Below are 22414 nucleotides of genomic sequence, written 5' to 3'. Positions count from 1 at the left end.
CACACACACACACACACACACACACACACACACACACACACACACACACACAATCATTATACTCAATGTGTGAATAAGAGTAAACGGTGTTATTTAGTGCTGATATTAGATAGGTCAGCGGCTGCTGCCTGCATGGCTCTTGTGTAACGATCGCTGCGCAACAAGTGTGTGTGTGTGTGTGAATCACAGTTCACCAGTAGTTTAACTTCTGTGATCTAACGTTAGTTTACTACCCAGCTGGCATTCAACTGACATTAAACGTTTAAATGTAGTTGAAATAATGTCAGTTTATGAAAAAACATTGTTTCAACGTCAAAACAACGTTGAACACCAAATAGTTGAATTGGTGTTGTTAACTCACTAAGAATTCAACATAGAAATATCAACAAGTTTTGAGTTGTACGTCAAATCAACATTATTTTTACAACCATGACTTTTAAAATTTTTGTTGAAATATCTTAGTAGAAAAATAACGTTGGAACAACGTCCAAACAATGCTGATCAATTAACTGTTGAAAAAGAGTTGATACATGAATAATGATACAACGTTGAAATATCAACTCTGAATTAAACGTTTGTTGAGCACTTTCTACATCTTATGGCTTACTTTGACAGCAAGTCCGATTGATCATTTTGGTTAGTCATTCCATACAAGAACAATATATGCAGTGGCGGCTGGTGAAAATATTATATGTGGGGCTGTTTGTGTGGGGGTCTGGGGATATACATTTCCCCCATACAATTTTAAATTTTGTAGATGTGATTTCCTGCATTCTGGTGCATTTTAATTTTTATATATTAAGTTGTATATATTAAGTTAATTTTTATATTAAGTGGTCTCTTAATTTTTCTTCCAGAGCTATATATATATCCTACACAGCTCTGGAAAAAAAATTAACAGACCGCTTAAAATTAAAAAAATAACACACACACACACACACACACACACACACACACACACACACACACACACACACACACACACACACACACATATATATATATATATATATATATATATATATATATATATATATATATATATATATATATATAGACACATATGGACACACACACACACACACGAATACAAGATGTATGGCTTGATTTGGAGGATGGCGACTGTCCATCACACAAAGGCCAATAGGCTCTGACGGTTCCACACAACACCTGCTTGCGCGTGCGCGAAGTGGGTCTGTGTCGTCATCGTCAGCCTCGCAGGTTCTGACCTGGACCGATTCGACTGAATTTGGGCATAACAGCTCAGACGGTAAGCAAAGTTTTTGAAGTCACATTTTATAACTAGAAAATTCCTAAATAAATGTTGAGTGTGCCTGACTCTGGTCCATATACGTATTGTGTTAATTAATTATGTGTTTATATGGGCAGACTACGTACGTAGTTTAACCGCGAACCGGAGTTAGTGCTAGCTAACCGTCAAACGCCGTTCTTATCTGTGTGTGTGTAGACGTATGGGCAGACTAGTTTAACCGCGAACCGCCGTTAAGTGTAACGTTACGGGCAGACTAGTTTAACCGCGAACTGCCGTTAGTCCGTCGTTCCACCGGCGTGTATGTGTGTACGCTCCATGAAGCTAACGTTATACATATTAGATCAGTTTGAATGTTTTTGTCTTGTACTACCGTTACCCAATCAGGGAGAGGCATAACAATATCTATACATCTTTAGCACGTCACATTCTTCTTCTTTTTTCCAGAGATTTGGACCTGAAAGTCTCCTTTAACGTTAAGTTGTCCCCATACCTAACCCAACCATCTATTTGAATCTGAAAGTAACTAACCCTTAACTTTTTTTTGTTACATTTTTGTAAAATTTAAATACAGGTTTATGTGGAAGACTTTTTATATATAAAATGTATATAATAATTTCTGATCAAATTATTGCATTTATGTTTGAATGATTCGTTTTTGACTTGAAACAGTTGCATATTAAACTTAAAGGGGTACTTCAGCGCTGGGAAGATGAATCTGTATTTAAACTGGCTCATCAATGCAGTAGAAATGTGAAATTATTTTTGAATTTCGTGTCTTCTAGACTGAGAAAAGACAGAAAATTTATTTTTGTCCCATGGGGATGAAAGACTACAATTCCCAGAATGCATCGCTGCCCTGTGAGGCCATTCCCAACGCCACCAACTTGATTACTGCGACTGAGTTAGAGAAGACACTACAATTAAAAACTGAACGTGCCTGTTCAATATAATGAGTGAGTCATCGCGCGAGTCTCACAGACAGCACTGAGCACTAACTGCACGAGTGATGAGAGCTGAGGTAATCGCGACTACACTCGCGGCATACATTCACAACGCGAGTTCAGTCTGGCGCGTTTCAGTTCATGCCTTTGCAAGCTTAACTTTCATAGAAATTAATTTGAGAAGTTAAAACACTTACATTGCTCACCATAGCTCAGTTTAAATGAGTGCCTGTAGCTGAGCTGAGCTCTCCCTGCAAGCTGAGTGTTATCTCCCATCCCCCATGCGCAGATTAAAAACATGTGGAAATGGCTCCCTCTGCTGGCTGTAGTCTTTAGCCTTTGGGGAAACATTCCTCCTATGATGCAAAAATCGTCAATTTGCATCATAGGAGGAATTTTTCCAGAAATAAAATGCATAAATCTCTTGTCTCAGGGGGATATGAGGGGGGAAAGCACAATCATTTGAATATACTCCAGGGTTTCTACTGATACAAAGCCATATGAACAGCCGGTGTTTCATATCCAAGATGGCCGAACAGCCGGTGCCAGGGTGTAGTGTCTGACAAACAAACAAAAACTAAAGCTTTAAAACTATAAAGATTGACTACTGCTTGTGGATTCAGATAAAGTGTATTATGACTTGAACCATCAAGTTATCATTTAAAGGAAAAAAGAAAAAGAAAAAGAGCGCCTAATAATGCCAAAAGCAAATCAAAGACGAGGCGAGTTATCGGATACCGCGCCAGCAAACCAAACCTGCCTGGAGGGAAAGGGCGCTGGGAGCGCCGATAATACTTCAGAAATACTGAAAGAACTCAAATTATTTCGAATTGAAACGGCTGGAAACTTTGGTGTGCTGAGGAAGGAGGTGAGCGACATCAAATTAAATCTGGAAGATTTAAAAACAAGGGTGACTGACGCCGAACAGAGGATTGCGGACAACGAAGACCGTAATATGGATCTGACTAAGGTGCTGTTTAATGTGATGCGTAAACAAAAGTACCTTGAGGAGAAGTGTGAGGGTCTGGAAGGCCGTTCACGGAGAAATAATTTAAGAATTTACTCTGTACCGGAGAAAACAGAAGGAAGTAATATGATTGAGTTTATAGAAAAGCTTATTCGTGAACAGCTTAATATCCGGGAAGAGATTTACATTGAAAGGGCGCATCGCGCCGCAGTAACAGGTGTCTCCAAGGGACGTGTCGCGGACTTTACCAGATCAATCATCGTTTGTTTCCGTAGTTTTAAGGAGAAACAACGAGTGTTACATGCTGCATGGTCTCTAAAGGAAATTCGGATCAAGGATCAACGGATATATTTTGATGAGGATTACACCACCGAGGTTTTTAAAGAGCGCGCAAAATACAGGAGCGCAAGGAAACAACTCCAGGAGCGAAAAATCAAGTCTCGCATTCTCTATCCCGCAAAACTCATGCTGTTTTTGCACGATGGAAAGACTAAAATTTTTGAAAACCCACGAAAAGCAGCTGAGGGTCTAAAGGACTTTGGCGTAACAATGGAAGTTCCAAGAAAAGAGCCGGATTGGGACTCTGCGCTGCGGGCTGTAGGATGGCAGTCCCCCCGCAGTAGAAGCAAATATGCTCCCGCTGGGGAAATAACAGCCAGCGTTGAATCTCTTCGACTTTCCTTGGACAATTATGAAAAAAATGATAAGACAGATGGTGAATAAGGTATGTGGAGATTACATTGTGGCAAGCACTAATTTGTGTAACTGAGTGCAATGTCAGCAGTGTGTGAACATATCTGTACACAAGCTGAAAATTCAGAAGGATGTGTCTATGATTATGATGAACGTGATTTGGAGTTAAATTTATTTCCAAACATAAATGATACATGTAAATATTATACAGATGCAGAATTTATTAGTAATATAGAAACAGTTGGTTCATTTTCTCTTATTCATTTGAATTGTAGAAGCCTGTATTCGAATTTTAGTAAAATACATGACTATTTGAACACATTACAAAATAAATTTACTGTTATAGCCTTGTCTGAGACCTGGTTAACGGATACGAAAGGTGCGGAATTTTATTTTCATGGTTATGAATTGTTTCATGTTAATCGGATTAATAAGAGAGGAGGGGGGGGGTTGCTTTATATGTTAGTAGTGATCTGAAATGTAAAATAATTGAGTGTATGACTACTGCAATAGAAGATGTAATGGAATGTTTAACTGTTGAGATTGAAATGAAGAAACAGAGGAATATTGTTGTCACATGCATATATAGAACTCCAGGATCTAGCATTACAGTATTTAATAACAAGCTGGAGCAATTATTAGTTGGAATAAATGAAAATAAAGTGTCTATGATGTGTGGGGACTTCAATATAAATCTATTGAATGTGTCTAATCATACTGGTAGTTTAGATTTTCTAGATTTAATGTATAGCAGAGGCCTTTATCCTACTATTACTAGGCCTAGCCGAATAACCTCCAGTTGTGCCACATTAATTGATAACATTTTTGTAAATATATTGGAAAAAACGGTCAAAAGTGGTCTTTTGATAAATGACACAACTGATCATTTGCCGATATTTGTAACTTACTTATGTGAAGTAAAAACAAAAAAAGAAAAGTTTAGTAAAGTTATTAGGTTGAGAACTGAGGAAAGACTAAATAGATTTAGGGATGATCTTATGAAAGAACACTGGGACAATGTTTATAGTACAAATAATGTAAATAAGGCTTATGAATTATTTTTGGAAAAGTATCTATGGTTATATAATACACATTGCCCAATAAAAATATTGAATGATAAAGTAAGAGATAATAATAAACTTTGGTTAACGAAGGGTATATTGAAATCTTGTAAAAAGAAAAATAAGCTTTATCGAAATTTTGTAAAATATCGGACAGTAAATACAGAAAAAAAATATAAAGTCTATAAAAATAAGCTGACTAATATAATGAAACGTGCAAAGAAAGATTATTATACAAATTTGTTGATGGAAAACAAAAGCAATATTAAAAGAATGTGGAAAGTTTTAAGGGAGGTAATGGGCAGTAAAGTTAATCATTGTCAGCCATTACATTTAATTAATGAACAGAACGTCGAGATAAGTGGTGAAAAAATGGCTGATGAATTTAATTCTTTTTTTGTCAATGTTGGTCCAAATCTTGCCAAAACTATACCACTATCTAATGAAAACAAAAGTTGGACAGGTGAAAGCAGAGTCATGAAATCGCTTTTTATAAATAAAGTTAGTGAGAGTGAAATTATTTCCACTGTCTCCAAATTAAAAAGTAAATTTCCATGTGATAGTGATGGCTTAGATATGTATATTGTTAAAGAAACTGTACATTGCCTTATTAGACCATTAAAATACATAATTAATTTGTCTTTTAATATAGGTCTCTTCCCAGATAAAATGAAGGTGGCTAAAATTATTCCCATTTTTAAATCTGGTGACCGGTATAGTCTCACAAATTATAGGCCTATATCTTTGCTTTCTCAATTTTCAAAAATTCTGGAGAAGCTTTTTGTTAAAAAAATGGATTCTTTTCTTGAAAAACATTCCGTAATAAATGATAATCAGTTTGGGTTTCGAAGTACCCGCTCAACAGCTATGGCTTTGATGAAAATCACAGAGGACATTACTACAGAATTGGAGAATAAAAATCACACAGTTGGAGTTTTTATTGACCTTAAAAAGGCCTTCGACACTCTTGATCATGGTATATTGATATCTAAATTACAGACATATGGAATTAGAGGTGTAGTATTAAATTGGATTAATAGCTACTTAGAAAATAGACAACAATATGTAGAGTATATAGGCCATGAATCTAAGTTGGAAAAAATACTGTGTGGAGTCCCTCAAGGCTCTGTGTTGGGGCCCAAATTATTTACGCTATATATTAATGACCTCTGTGAGGAATCAAAGATTTTACGGTTTGTTCTTTTTGCAGATGATACTAATTTTTTTGTATCAGGGAAGAATTTAAAAATATTAATGAAAACTATTGAACAAGAATTGGTCCTACTTCAGAAATGGTTTAATAAAAATAAATTGTCGTTAAACTTACGTAAAACAAAATTTATGCTGTTTACAAATAAAAAATGTCTTGATAATGTTCGTTTGACTTTAAATGGAATAAATATTGAAAGAGTGTCAGAATTTAAGTTTTTAGGAGTACTCATTGATGAAAAATTTAAATGGAAGTCACACATAGCTTATGTAAGAAGCAAAATTTGTAAAAACATTGCTGTTTTGTTTTGAGCAAAGTAAAGATTATGTTAAATTATGAGGCAATGAGAATCCTATATTGTTCCTTTATTTTGCCACATTTTATGTATTGTTTAGAGGTATGGGGAAACTCTTATTTCACTAATTTAATGCCTTTGTTTATTTTGCAAAAAAGGGTTATAAGAATAATTAATGGAGTTGCTCCAAGAGTACATACTACAGGACTGTTTCTGAGGTCAGGACTGCTTAAATTGAAGGATTTGGTTTCTTTACAAACTATATTAGTTGTATATAAAGCAAAACATAGCCTGTTACCGCATGGATTGCAAACCCTTTTTACTTTAAATAGTGAGACAAGTAGAAGAAATAATGATTTTAAACAACCTTTTGCTGGAAATACCCTCAAACAAATGTGTGTTTCAGTTTCTGGTGTGAAAAGATGGAATTATCTAGAAAATGAATTAAAATGTTGTTCAAATATTCTTCAATTTAAATATAAGTATAAACAGAAGATATTTAATCTGTACAAAGATGAATGTAAAAAATTTTAAAATTATAACAACGATGGTTTCGTCGTTGTTTTTGTTTTGAAAGTTGTCATTATTACTGTTGTTTTTGTTTGTTTGTTCTTGTTTAAGTGTGTGTGTGTGTGTGTGTGTGTATATATATGTATGTATGTGTATATGTGTATGCATGTATATATATATATATATAAAAATATATATATATATATGTGTGTATGTATGTGTGTGTATGTGTATGTATGTATATATATATATATATATATATATATGTATATATACATATTTCTTTTTTCTTTTTCTTATGTTGGTGAGGCCATCCAATTTGTGACTTTGTTAATATAAGAATGGGGTAGGAGTTTATAAGATTTTTTTCTTCATCCTACTCCTGTTCTTTTTGTCATGGAATGCATTTTTGTTGTGTTTGAGGATTGTTGTTGTGGCATTTCATGTTGCATTACCATGAAAAGAGAATGCATAAATAAATAAATAAATAAAAAAATAAAAAATAAATATGCTAATCGCTGAAGTAACCCTTTAAATTTAGCTTATCCTTCCTATTTTGTTGGTTTTGGGGGGCGTGTTAGAGTGGGATTCTGTAGGTGGTCCTCAGAAAAAAAATTGGAAGATAAAGTAGTCCTTGGGCTGAAAAAGTTTGAGAAACACTGTGTTAAATTGATAGTAAAGGAGATTTATATTATTTGAAAATATGTTTTTATTTTGAATAAATGCAGTTCTTTTAAACCTTTTATTCATCAAATATATTAAGCATCAGAACTGTTTCCAACGCTCATAATAAATCAGAATATTAGAATGATTTCTGAAGGATCATGTGACGGTGAAGGAATGATACTGAAAATTCAGCTTTTCACAGAAATAAATTGTAATTTAACATATAATAAATTGAAAACCAAATATTTAATTTGTAATAAGATCACAATATTACATTTTTTTTCTTTATTTTTGATCAAATAAATGCAGGCTTGATGAGCAGAAGAAACTTCTTTCAAAAACATTACACATAGTAATGTGTCCAAACTTTTATATTTATATATATATATATATATATATAAAAGTATATATATATATATATATATATATATATATATATATATATATATATATATATATATATATATATATATATATATATATATATATATATATAAAAGTATATATATATACTTATATATATATATATATATATATATATATATATATATATATATATATATATATATATATATATATATATATATATATATATATATATAAAATACTCCATTCTGGGCTCTAGACTAACTTCTCTACCTGCAGCAAGGGTTACTACCAACTGCCTTTTGTTGCTCGCTCAAGCACATGATTATCAATGACTTTGCATGTTGATAAATACTAATTTATATACTTTGATCATTGGCAATGCCACAAAAGTTGATATTTGCTAAATATTTTAATTTGAGAGAGTAGTGTTTGCTAATACTGATCTGTTTTTTTTGTTTTTCTCATCAGATGCGGTCTTGAGCTTAAAGCCAATGAAAGTAGACGAATACATGGCCAAAGACTTGAAATATGCACCTGAGAGGACTGGTGGCGGTAGCAGAAAGAAGTAACAAGAAAGGAAGACTTAACCAGCTGTGTTTAATGTTGCCCAATGTTTGGGCCGTTTTTTTTTAAAGGTTAAAAAAAGCTAGTTCACCCAAAAATGAAAATTCTGTCATTTACTCCTCACCCTAATGTCGTTCCAGACCCGTAAGACCTCCATCTTCAGAACACAGTTTAAGATATTTTATATTTACTCCGAGCTTTCTGTCCCTCCATTGAAAATGTATGTACGGTATACTGTCCATGTCCAGAAGGACCAGAAAGATAATAACATCATCAAAGTAGTCCATATGTGACATCAGTGAACAACATAAAAAGTGACAGTATACCGTACATACATTTTCAATGAAGGGACAGAAAGCTCTTGGACTAAATATAAAATACCTTAAACTGTGTTCCGAAGATGAACGAAGGTCTTACGGGTGTGGAGCGACAAGGCGAGTCATTTAAAGGGTTAGTTCACCCAAAAATGAAATTGATGTCATTAACTCCTCCCCCTAATGTTGTTCCACACCCGTAAGACCTCCGTTCATCTTCACACACAGTTTAAGATATTTTATATTTTAGTCCCAGAGCATAATGCAGTATGCACACTATACTGTCCATGTCTAGAAAGGGAATAAAAACATCATCAAAGTAGTCCATAGGAGACATCAGTGGGTTAATTAGAGTCTCTTGAAGCATCCAAAATACATTTTGGTCCAAAAATAACAAAAACTACGATTTTATTCAGCATTGGCTTCTCTTCTGCGTTTGTTTTCAAACCTCAAATAAAGATTCAAACAGCCATGAATCAATGATTCGGATCGCCACAATGCTCTGGGACTAAAATATTAAATATCTTAAACTGTGTTCTGAAGAGGAATGGAGGTCTTACGGGTCTGGAATGACATTGGGGTGAGTCATTAATGACCTCAATTTCACTTTTGGGTGAACTAACCCTTTAATGACAGAATTTTTGGGTAAAGTAAAGTTTGACATGTGTACAATTGATGTGAAAGGTTAGCACAATTGCAGCTATGTAATAAAGCATGTCTCCTACGTCAGCGAACTGTCTTTATTAATCTTCTTCCTGGTCTTCCTTTGACCAATTGGCTTCTTCCAAGCTGACTGTGCGTGTTTGCAAACTTAGTGTTTATGTATCCATTTCAAGGTGTTTGGTGCTACTGTTGAACACATCAATACTTCAGTGAAAACAGTTTAACAAAAACTATGTTGAAAAGCAGGACTTTATAGTGACGTTGAAATTTCAACGTTGATTGAATTTGCAAAATCTAAACTTAAATCAATGTTGGCAAATTCACCTATGTTGAGAAACATGACGTCGGAATGACGTTGCCATTTCAGCGTTGATTAGATTTGCAAAATCTAAACTAAAATCAATATTGTTTCAATGTTGGCAAATTCACCTATGTTGAGAAACATGACGTTGGAATGAAGTTGCCATTTCAACGTTGATTAGATTTGCAAAATCTAAACTAAAATCAATATTGTTTCAATGTTGGCAAATTCACCTATGTTGAGAAACGTGACATTGGAAAGACGTTGCCATTTCAACGTTGATTAGATTTGCAAAATCTAAACTAAATTCAACGGTTATCCAACACTGGCACCTGACGTTGATTCAACAGTGGCTCAATGTTAAAATGCCAGCTGGGTAGTTTGAGGCGACTGGTCCGGTCCTATGGCTGTTGGAAGAATGAACAGATCAGAGAATAAAAAAACACTTAAAAGACGCGGTGTGTCGTCATGTTTTTGTCTTTGCGATATGATTCTAGAGAAGTATCATACAGATGAGACCGCAAGATCTCTCCCATTGCCGTGTGCGATCCGCGGCTGGCTTGACCGCAGGGTAAAGTCTAATCCTGATTTAATCAGATTTAGAAGATCCATGTTAAAACAGTTCTGCGCATGGCGTTTTGTTGCATTTTGTCTTTATCCTTAAATGATTCTAACATTTGAACATATTGACATTGATAGATAATTACGAGGACTAGTTTTCCTACGATGCGATCAAACCAGAATTACTATCTGTCAACACCAGCCATCATGTGGAAGCCGGAAAGGCCCCTCCTTTTGGTAACTTTTTCTCTCCGCTCGGTCCGAAAACACACGGAGCATGGCTTAAAGCGATATAGTCCAGTCATACAGAGAGAAAACGAAAGCGATGAGATCCACCAGTGACGGAAGTTTAATTCCCGCGGACTATGAGCGTTTCAATGACTGACGAGGGAAGCATTTGAGTCATTTAAACAATTGACCATCAGTTTGATTCACGTGTAAAATCAATATGGAATTGGAAAACATGGATTTTAATATGTCCTTTTTGATACAGAGTTTGCAGTGACGGCTTCGGTCTGAATGTGAATATGGCTCAAAAATGACCAATGGTAAGTTCACGCAAAGCAAAAGTTGACAGTCGTCTCAGTCCCGTCTCTTATAAACGAGCAGAATTAACGCATTAGATTAATCTTACCTTCACGAGCACAGCGTGTCTGCGACTGTAGTTTGATCCGGACTACTGGAAAAGCTTGTATTTATAGCCATTGTTACTTGGGGATTCCCGGTGATTATAACAAACAATCAAAACGAAACTCGTGATTTACAAGAACATATGTTTATTACGAAAGTGAATGTTCACTGGGTCTATTCATGTGGAAATTGTCATTCTGAAATTCAGTCAAAATGACGGATTCGAGTGCTGCTTTCGCCTGGTGTGGATTAACAGATATTATATACAATGCCCTGGCTGAATGAAACTGTAACTTTTGTAGGGTTACCAGTGTGCATTTTTGTATCCGCAGCATCGTCTTGGTTCTTCTGTTTTGATGCTTATCATTCTACCTCTTGCGTTTTCCTGTGAAAGTGGCTACACAAAAAAACAGATCACCGAGGATTACCGCAACATCATTGAGAAACAACTGAAGCACGTTGTAAGTATGACCTACTATCAGATGCATACCACCAAGTGAATACCTTCAAACAGGTCATATTAAATAAGCCTATTGTGTGTAGCCTATAACCAGTTTGTAGGGAAAAGCTGTCTGTTGTGGTTGCTGGAAATGAACTGCATTATATTTATGCCTTGTTCAGTAATCATACTTTTCATTAACTGACAGAGCAGAATATACTTGATACATTGAACTACTTATCTGTTTTGTGATAATAATTGCCTATGTGTGATGAAATAGGCCACGTGATAAATTAAAGTTAAAAATGGGCTTTTCCATGTATCATGGCTAATAAACACGCCAATGAAATCATTACGTAGCAGTAAAATAATGGTTTAAAAATTAACCTAAATTTGTATAACTTACACAATGTATATAACTGATTAACAATTTTAGTTTGTGTTTTTAATATTAGCTATATGCCATTATTTGTTTGTTTTTCAGGAGTCCAGTATTGAACAACTAAATCCAAACTGCACAGTAAAAAATGTCGGCAATGAGCCACAAAATGTAAGAACATGTCTAACATTTTATGTCTACTCTGTCCAAGTTTCCTCATATGCAAGTTTGGTTTCTCTCTTAAACTGAAAAACGTGACACACGTGACAGCCTCTTCTACGTGGCAGTAAAGTCACCAACACTAAAATCTGACACTGATGTGTTTGTTTCACTTTAGTATTCTGTACATTTGGTTTGTAAATGTTACGACCTGCCGTTCCCACTCAGTGCGTTAAGTCACATTGATTACCAAGGTGAAGTTGAGGGTCAGAACAGAATTGGTTCTCATTAAATAGATGGAGCTTAGTTAAACAGCCACAGCTAAAGATGGTTTCTCCTCCATACTGCAAGTATGCATAATTATCTTTAATCTGAGTTTACCCATCTGCTGTTTTTCCTTAACAGGCACACAACATCCACAGAAAAATCTGCAATGTTAACAGAAAACTGAGGAGATCTGGGGCCGAATCTGATTATGAAAACGGACAGCTGAAAGGTCTTTTAAATTCGCTTGTGAGAGAAATTAATGCCTCCTTGAGATGTTGCCATGGAGAGGTAACTGAAACTACCTTTTTCCAACATTGTTTTCCTACGCATCATTTTAATTATTAAATACTCAATTTTTGTTTCATTTGTGGATCAGAAAAGAGTGAGACCGACGCAACAAACACAAAAGTGGAAGCCTTGCAAAGTGAAAGGCATTCTTGCCAACTTACAGAGATACTTTGAACAATACAATGCTTCCCAATAACCCAGCAAAGACTTTCCAGAGCGTGGGAAGACTTCAGAGCAAACCGGTATATTATAGCCTACTTGGCCTACATCCATCTCGCAGCTCTGTTACAATTGCATGTGCACAATATGAAGTAACTGGAAGCACCATGTGCCATTCACACTAATCAGTATTTGACTGAAGAACAAATGCCATTTAATGGGAGTTTTTTATATTTTTATAAACAGACTAGGACTGTAATATTTTTGTGGATGCTGCAAATTAAACTGTAAATAAGCATATATTATGTTAATTGTCTAGGCCTTAAGTTACAAATATGGTCTTCACATGTTTGGGGAAGTGACCCTATTCAGCCCAACCAACTCCAAGTCTTATATGCTTTCTCATAGACTTCCAATAAAGTAAAATATTAATTTCTCATGGAAACCCAATTTTTTCTCATAAACTGAATTTTTTTAATAATTGCTAATACCAAAACATTTGGAGGGGGATTATAAGGTACATGTGTATCATTTAGGCCTAACATACTCCAAATGCACCCACTATGGTTTTGGGTGTAAACTCTTTGCACTTTATTAAACAGTTAAACTGTAAAAAAAAATTGGTACTCATAGGGGGGTACTCATATGTCAATCTTGCGGCTTGGAGGCATCTCGCGTGGCCGGAGCTAAAGAATGAAGAGCGCGAGCAGCTATTTTGTTGAGAGCGTCTGAAAGCTCTGATATCCTCAAATGTTGAAAAGAAAACGTTACCCTAAATAAACCATGGCTATCAATCAGATTCAACTATATGATCCAGAATCTGACCCGGAGGCTGAAATTGAACAGGAGCAGCAGCAACTGCAGGACGTCTCTATGTGGTACTGTAACTGTATATGCTTAGCGGCAACATTTGTGCGTGTTTACCATAGACTGTGAAAAATATGGACTTAGTGTCCGTGACGTCACCCACAGGATTCCGATAAGCCGTTCTGAAGTGTAAAGTGGAGACGAGCTGGCCGCTGCCATCTTACTAAGTATCATCACACATCATTGCGCGTCACTACCGGATAACAGAAAATGGACAAAAAGGCGGGAGGTGGGCGGAGCTGAGATGACGCAATGACTATAGACGGCGGATAAATGGCTATCCACCTGTCACTCAACTTAACCACGCCCTTAATTATGCAGAACTTTAAAGCTTTATATAATGTAAATGAATGAGTTGTAAAAAAATTCACCTCCATCACAGTTGTCATGAAGGGCAAAATTAGCCGTCTAGACCAAAACCAGTTTGTACCAGGCTGTAAACATGTTTTTTTTTTTCTGCTGTAAAGTTGGGAATTTTAACATGGGGCTCAATGAGATTTTGCTCTTTCTGGAGCCTGTCCATTGTGGCCAGTTGAGGAATTGCAGTTTACATTACTTCCGTATTGGCTTCAAGAGAGATCCCGGGAGGTTTCCGCTTGGTGTTCACTCGTGGTTTATAAGGCCATGATTTGGCATATTGACTATTGTATGCGACTAAACGTTAGCAGTAGCAAGCGGAACTGTTTTGCCATCAGACTAGTTTTTACATCGAAAAACAATGGAATAGTAGCACATTTTTAATGAAGAAGTGCACTTTTTATGTACGGGACCTAGTTTAATATGTTTGGGGGGGTTTAACAACAAAGACACTTATAGTGGTCAGCTGAACAAATGTATTTAAACACAGACCATACATTGCATGCTCCATTTATAAATTATCTATACAAGATCGTGTTGTTTACTGTTAGACGACAACACAGACATTTGAAGCAGTTTTACGACCTTGAACCTTTATAGTTGAGACTGCTCCGTCAAAAACACTTCTTTGGGGACATTGCTAATTTCGTGAAGCCTTTCTAAAGCCGAGCAAAGCGCGTTTATGGACGTGCATGCATTTGCTCTCTAGCTCTGGTCATAGGCGCGTGCCCTTCCAGGAGAAGAGCAGGTACGTACAAGGAAATTCCGCCTCATCTGACCATCTAATTTTTTGCAAATTTGTCCATGTGTAGGATGGGAATCTAAGTCTTTAACAGTGTAAAAAGCTCACTATTCATGAAACAGCATTTCACCCTCTCTTTAACAATACGTTTTTTGACAAGGTTGTCTGCTAAATTTCACATTCCTGGGTCTATATATGACATAATTGAGGTCGCTTCAACCCGAGGACATGGAAAACAACCCGGGGGAAAACCGCAGACTTGGCAACACAGTGCAGTTGAGTTTTGTTGACATTTGACAATGCGTCACTTCGTTGCTGATTGGCTGTAGGTCTGTCCAATTGAGGTCTTTCCTGGTTCGATTGAAACACGCCCCATAATTACAGCCCAATGGAGCAGTATCAGACTCATATTCTGACTAGAATTGAGTATGACGATGCCAGGCTAACGATTTAGCAATTCATATGAATTCATAGAGTGAGGTCGTACAAATTTGCCACCTCGTAAAAGATGCACGAATTGCCGTGAGATCGGGTTGGTCTTGCGGAAGAACATTGCAGCGGGATGGCGAGTCACGTAGGGACTGTGCTCCTCCGTAGCGGTTCCTACCAGACCGCTCTGAAATATTCGCAATATAAACACTTATTATAAGCGTACCATAATGATTCAGGGTAAGACAAAAACACGGTTTGAAAAACGGATTCATGTTGTACATTCTCATTATATAATTTTTGTAAATCTTGAACACCAAAAAACGTTAAGGACAGCAGCTTTAAGTATTTTTAATCCCTGTTCCAAAAGGCTCGCTTGCTGAATACAAAACAATCTCAGGCATGATCAGTTGCGATCGCATTCCTGGTCCACCTCTGTTCTAAACACAGTAGATTCAGTTAATTGTTGAGGTTCCTTGTTTCGTAGGTCATTAACAGAGCGATTCCTTGTAAACACGCTTTAAAAAGTGATATATATGTGTAATAGAGGACTGCTAGTAAAGAGCTGTGCAGTTAAAACCTCACTCCCTTGTCCTCAAGAGGGCACCGTATTTTGCATCCATGTTAGCGTCTCCCATGCCGCCCAGTGACACTGGTTCGAATCCTGCTTGCAGCGGGTGTGAGTAGGACCAGTAACATATGGATTTTAATTTCAGTCAATGCGCTTCTAAAAGTTTACTAATGTCTTTATTTAAAAGTTATAATTTGGGCTTATATGGTAGATAACCTTTTTTTAGGGTCACTTCCCCTTTATAATAAACTAGCTGTAGTTTTCCCTGCTTTCATATTAAACAAATATATTTTTTATAAATAACGGTACAGCACGGTGTTACTGAAATGACCAGAGCCTTTGAAGTTAATATATGACATTTACAAAAAAAAGAGAAAAAAAGAAGTATAGCTTCATTTTTTACATTGCATTACAAATTTCTATGTGTTGACTACATTTTAATATGTATTCTTTCTAACCTCATGCCAGTAATGATATATATATTGAAATATGGAATGGACTGTTAATTAATTTTGAAACTTAATCATGCTTTAAAAACTCGACACACAATATTTGTATATCAATATGCACACACATCACACATATATCAATATTTGTTTAGAAAAGCCACAAAATTTTTCTTTCAATGACATCGCATTATTGCACTTAATTGAATATGCATTACAAAACAGTGGAAATAAGACCTGTGGGAGAAATTATGAAATGTTTATATTTTTTAATAAACAGACTACTTTGCAGAATGAATGTGTTAAATTGGCACGCCAAGGAAATCAATTAAACACATCAAACAAGACTCCATCTGAGCTTTGTTTAACCATTTTATTTATGTAGGATCACTTCAATTCAGGAGACATTTTTACCATTCAATTCCTCAAATGGTAAAATTTCTGTCATAATCCATATAGCAGGTATTGATAAGCTATGACTTGCTGTCAGAGCAGCAGTAGTATAAGCATAAGGTGCAGAGTGATGCTTGAGATGAACACGAACACACACCAGCTCCTTGACTTCTCTTACCCTCTAACAGCAATGATAAAGCTTACAATTCTGAAGCTGTAAAATACCATAAAGTTCTTTTTTGAAGGTTGTATTATGCACGCTCTGGAAGGATGTGATGTAACATGACATTTCAGTTACCTTTGAATGTTGTTTTAATGTATGAATATGCTATAGAGATTAGCTCAACCAAGGTTGAACAGATGTGATGGATTGTTTTTCTAATAAATATACAGTGACAATTTCTACAAGATATTATCATGATAAATACTGTTAAAAACACTAAATAATTAAGAACGTATAAACGTATACAAAACCGGATTGCTCATTGAAACAACTGTTGTCAATGCATTTAACATAGGAAACATTTAACCTATTATTATTTTTTTTTAATAAATAAATGACACTACAATAAGACATTGCCCTGTTAACATCAGAACGGTTGCATTTTGTGATATGGTCCCATCAATTAAAGTCAATTTAAACATTTTAATAACTGTGATAATACTCCTTTTGTAGCAGTAACCAATCATATTGCACTTTCATATGATAAAAAAAAAAAAAAACTGAGCAGAGTCATATAGGTTCAGTCTATAGAAACAGAAGCAGATTACAAGTGAAATGTGTATACAGCACATGGATTTTTCCAAGTACATTAGTAGGTTGAAAAAGTTTTTTTGTGGCTACAGTGAATCAGTCTATCTATCAGTTCTATTTAAATGTACATTCGTTTCACTCCGCACTCGCAGCAAAACTTGGCCCAGTCCACGGGGTACTTGGTCCCACACTCATGGCAAAACTTGGTGCCTGCTGTGGAGTAATTGTTTTCATTTTCGTTTTTCACATCGTTCCTAACAAAAGAAGATTAAGACGATCAGTCAATCTGGACTATTCAAATCAAAACTGGAACAAAAGAGGAAACCTGTCCAAAAACATGGAACACTATAGACCTTTTAAACTGAACTCAAGTATTACATCCAAAGAGGTTTTTTGTTTTCCACTGGCTGTATTTTCCTCTTTGCGTTCTTGTGGTGACAGCTCTTGCCAGGCGAGTTGTCCATGCTGATCAACCCATCATGTAAATAGAGACTAATGCACAATAAGTACAGCATTACATCATACCAAATGTCACAACCGTTTATTTCATATCCTTTTATATCTTACCACCCGTTTTTGTGAAAACGGGTGGTAAGATATAAAAGGATATGAAATATCCTTCATATCTTTTTTGTGCTATTGTTGTTTAAACCTCTTTATAACGATCACGTTAGTTGAGCTGTATGTGCGATGGATGGACGCCGCAGACGCAGTTCAGAGAATCAGATCTATTGGATTTACAACCTTTATGTTAACAAAACGTGAATTCATCCACTTCTCCCGAAATACTTAAAAGTAAGTAGCTGGTGAACTAGGAATAAAATAGAGTAAACATTGAAGTTACTTACACAATGTGAATCTGATATGAATAAAACGTATTGAATTGTAATTGTAATGGAAAGGATTATTATTACCTCTTCCTGGACCATAGACATCAGTGTGTATTTTACAAACTCTAAATATATTGGGGTTTTTTTAGTACTTATGTGAATTTATATATTTGAAACCTAAAATAAACAGTATGTGGTTGAAAACACTGAAAAGTTGTGATATATGAAAGCTCTGAGCGCGCCTGTCTCTGGCTGAATTCAACATTTGGATTTAGCAGTTGATCATGTGATGCACTTGATCATACGCTCCAGGGACCAGTCTAGACTGATTACACCTGTGTGATCGTGCGTGCGAAAGGCTTAAAAACAATACATTTTCTGACACAAATTTTTGAAATGTAGGCTTAAATCTTTTAATTTTTCTGAGAAATGCTTGGTTTTCACCGAACACGTAGTCATATCGTATTGTATCGATATCGAGATATCTGGCATGAAAATCGAGATATGAAATTTTGTCCATATTGTTCAGTCCTACCCTAGACCAGGGGTTGGGAACCTGTTTTGATCAAAGAGCCATTTATTTATTTATTTTTTCATTTTTGTTTAATGTATTTTTCAATAAGAGTCACAGTAAAAAAACAGTCTACATTTTTATCGTGGTTTATCGTGAAACCAGTAATCGTTCCATCTATACTTGCGCGTTTAATATTTGTTTTCAATATAAAGCATGTCCCACTCTTTTTTTTGTTCTTCCTCATTCATGTTTCGTTATTAATAACTTTAAACAGTATTATCAACTGAAATCTGCACGGATTATCATAAACAGCCTACGACACAAGGCATAAATGGTCTCTGTGGCAAAAGTACTGGCAGGTGTTTTGAAATGTTTCTTTCCACAGCAGACGACCAGTTTCAATAACAGATATATTAAAGTTTAGACTTACATTTTCGCTGGTTTTCGCCATTACTTTAAACAAGCTACGCAGCTGCTTGAATCCCAGTGCAGGAGCGGAGCGGTTAGTTGAACAGCACTGAACACGCGTGGCTGGTACAACTTGAATATTATTATTATTATCATAAACTTTTCATTAACTTCGATAGGCTGCACAACGAGGGAATTGTAATTGGCTGCTTTTTCTGTAGAGAGAGGATCTCGGTTGATGTCTAATTTTTTTTATTTATTGATCATTTGTTGGCCACGGGTGAGAGACCTGGCGAGCCATAGGTTCCCAATCACTGCCCTAGACACTCATAGGACGTAACACAAGCGTTGTGCTAGAAAAGGTTTGAATAGTCAAAGGGGTTCATTCAGATTCATCGCAAGTCCCAAGAATGCAGCAGGGCAGTACATCAATACTTGAAACATCATACCTTGAAATACAGTTATCTGTATTTTGGACTTTCTTCTTGTTCATCCCTATACCAGAAGGCGGACTTCTTAGGGAGCTTTGCAAAACCATCCCCTTGGGTTTCATATTCCCTCTGCAAACACAAGTGCAATGTTGGTTTTATAAGCCTGCGGAAAAAATGTCACAAATCTTGATTAGTCAGTGACCTTTTGACTTACTCCGAGGGAGGGCTGGTCAAGCCGGATAAGTTGTTTCGTAATGGAGAATATCCTGATGATACACTCCTTAATGAGCCAGTGGATGATGTTTTGCTGCTAGGAATCCCTGTAGATGGAGAAGGGGAAAAAAAGTTTTGATAGGATTAATAAGTATCATCTCTACACTTCATGTTATGTATTGCAAATCATCAGAAACCATAAAAAAGATTTCTGTTAGGAACAGGTTGAGATATTAATGGCCCGTATCATCATCATCAGTGTTATTTTAGTATCACTGAGATACTGTTTTATTTTTATATTTTCCCTTTTATTTTCATAATTTTTTTGTTATTTTGTCTTTTTTTATAATTAAATGTAATACGGTATTATTATTTTAACAAATCTGGGGCCGTATTCACAAAAAATCTTAAAGGTAAAAGTAGCTCCTAACTTGAGGAGAATATGAGAAACTCTTAAAAATAATGGGCGTGTCAGTCCTAATTTTGGGACACCTCCTTTTTTGGTCTAAGAGTATTTCACAAAGCATTTTATCACTAAACTAGCTCTTAAATCCATGAAACACTAGGAGAAGTCAAGAGGACTCCTAAGTCAATAAGATGAAATCAATAATCCATCCTAATGACTGTTGCTCCAATCCGCCCAAACAAACTACAATATCTAGGCAATAGTGATCATTTCTTGGCCTTGGGATTGCCCTGAAATATCGGAAGATTTGTAAGACAGCTGCCACCGAGCCGCTGTCTGTGGAAATTATAGGGTGCTTCGGAGTTGTGAGGGCACGACTGAAGGTATTAGATCAGAGAGTGACACAGATCGATGAACTGAACCGTAACATCTCAGCTCGGACTGTGGAGGCACAGAAAAGAGTGGACACCACGGGGATAGACTGGTGAACTTCTACGGATTATGACCGGTCTGGGTATGATATTGGATGAAATGTCCAAGTCACTCCATGAACCGGTGCGCCAGGAAACGCTGAGGATCAGTGACTGATTGATTGATTATGATCCGGACAAATTACCGAAGATCAACTAAATGGATTAAAATTGCTTCATTTCACCCTTCAACCCCCACCTTCTCCCTTTCTCTCGGTTGGGAGGTCAGCTTGACAGCTGGGTCTACTATCGTTCCCTGTGCACTGCCTTATCTCCCTTCAAGGACAAGCCACAGAACTGAACTGTAAACATCTTATGTTATGGCTGACATTCTCACAACACAAACTCAGACTCTTCCTCGCATCATACACTCCCACCCCGATCCCATCCCCCCTCCATCCGTCTGCCTCCTCCTTCCCTCACTTCCTTACCCAATCCAAACTAAAAATTCCATCACGTAACCACGTGTGCTGTGTTATGTTATGTTGTGTTTCTTGTATGTACGTATGCTATGCTTTGCAAAATCTGCATTTTTTTTTTCTCTGGAGAGCGTGTGGCAGCGCTGTAATTGGCTGCAGCCCGGAGGCTTGCTCCAAACGATATTTTGTTGCAGTGTACTTGTAATGACAATAAACTTTCTATTCTATTCTATTCTATTCTATTCTATTCTATTCTATTCTATTCTATTCCATTCCATTCCATTCCATTCCATTCCATTCCATTCCATTCCATTCCATTCCAAGTAATGTATCTTTGATAATAAAAAAAAGAATTGAAGCTGCGAGCAGCATTTAACGGGGTTCAAGCTTTTAAGGCCTTTTAAGCACAGAGGCATTAGAGACATTAAGTTTTATTTAGATTTTAAACACTGAAATAATAGATGGAAAAGTGAACACTGAAATAATAGATGGAAAAGTAAATGGAAAAGTCCATTTACAGCCAATATAGGCAATTTACCATAGGAAATGCATGGTTTTTAAAGCTTTTACGATCTCCATAAAACTTTGCATGCTTCATCAGCATGGTATGCCACATATACCCAACAATTTCCGTTAAGTTTTGAGTTTTCCCTTAGGATTTATAGGCTTTTGGGTGTATTTTGTCACGCCTTTTTTTCTAAATGGCCCTGTTATAGCCATCCAAATGAAAAAGTTCAACTTTTTTTCGATAATTATTGATCTAGAGCAGCGGTTCCCAAACTGGGGTGCATGCACCCCTGGGTGTGTGCAGACTGACCACCGGGGGTACGCGAGAGAATGTTTTTAATGGCAGAAAATTGTCTCTTTTTTATTTTTTATTTTAAGTATCTAACTTGGATAAAATTCACATGTCAAGAGTATTATAGATAAATAGAATTTTCACATTACAGGCTGTAGTAAATTAAAGTAAATTATATTTTCATTTCATTTTACAAGTGCGTCTGCGTCAAAGCCCTGCCCTTTTTATTTTAGGTCAAAAGAAAAGTGCATTTTTTTTCACTGAGCACATTCTCTGCAGTTAGAGCGCGATTCACTTCAAGCTCATTCTCACTCAGGTAAATAATTAACACCATCACCGCTTACAGTACATGTGTATTTAGTTTATTGAACTAAATACATTACAATCGGTTAAAACTAATACGCAGCTTACTTTTCTGAACAACAGCGCTCTCGAGTCCGTGTTTCTCTCACTGTTTACGTGAATCGCGGCACAGTTCGGCGCACCGGCAGTTCAATAGGGAACGCGCAGCTCTTAAAGGGGCCACACTATATTCCTACTCGTGGAATATGGACCTCCTCCAGGTATGGTGTGGTTACTGTGGTAGCTGAACTAAGCATTTCATATTTTGCTGCTGTTTTAGGATTGAAATGTTAAACTACCGATAAAAATAATCA

At 36.1% G+C, this 22414-nt stretch overlaps 1 protein-coding gene and 2 long non-coding RNA genes across 5 annotated transcripts in view; 1 reads left to right on the top strand and 2 right to left on the bottom strand.

Moving 5' to 3' along the window:
• The window catches only part of LOC137063295 (uncharacterized), a 33140-nt gene extending 21969 nt beyond the window's left edge, over positions 1-11171 (bottom strand). Inside the window, exon 1 of the long non-coding RNA XR_010901367.1 lies at positions 11023-11171. This is a non-coding gene — a long non-coding RNA (uncharacterized lncRNA). The remainder of the gene's footprint in view (positions 1-11022) is intronic.
• On the top strand, positions 1139-8844 carry LOC137064073 (uncharacterized). Its single transcript, XR_010901483.1, has 3 exons — positions 1139-1270; positions 1718-1792; positions 8454-8844. It is a non-coding gene; the product is annotated as an uncharacterized lncRNA (long non-coding RNA).
• A 5304-nt stretch (positions 11172-16475) lies between the features above and the next one.
• Positions 16476-22414, bottom strand: part of zc2hc1a (zinc finger, C2HC-type containing 1A) — a 29615-nt gene continuing 23676 nt past the window's right edge. For 2 of the 3 annotated variants that reach the window (XM_067434349.1, XM_067434351.1), the window contains 3 exons: positions 19666-19771; positions 19470-19580; positions 16476-17522 (listed from right to left, as the gene is read on the bottom strand). In XM_067434349.1, the coding sequence (XP_067290450.1) occupies positions 17387-17522; positions 19470-19580; positions 19666-19771 (353 nt within the window). In that variant the 3' untranslated portion in view covers positions 16476-17386. Of the gene's footprint in view, positions 17523-17546; positions 17761-19469; positions 19581-19665; positions 19772-22414 lie in introns of those variants that run through there. The other variant, XM_067434350.1, reaches the window with a different exon arrangement.

This window comes from Pseudorasbora parva, chromosome 24 (genome assembly GCF_024679245.1).
Source record: "Pseudorasbora parva isolate DD20220531a chromosome 24, ASM2467924v1, whole genome shotgun sequence".
NCBI classification, from domain to species: domain Eukaryota; kingdom Metazoa; phylum Chordata; class Actinopteri; order Cypriniformes; family Gobionidae; genus Pseudorasbora; species Pseudorasbora parva.
Note: the sequence above shows the minus strand (reverse complement) of the source record. Positions and strands in the feature narration are given on the sequence as shown.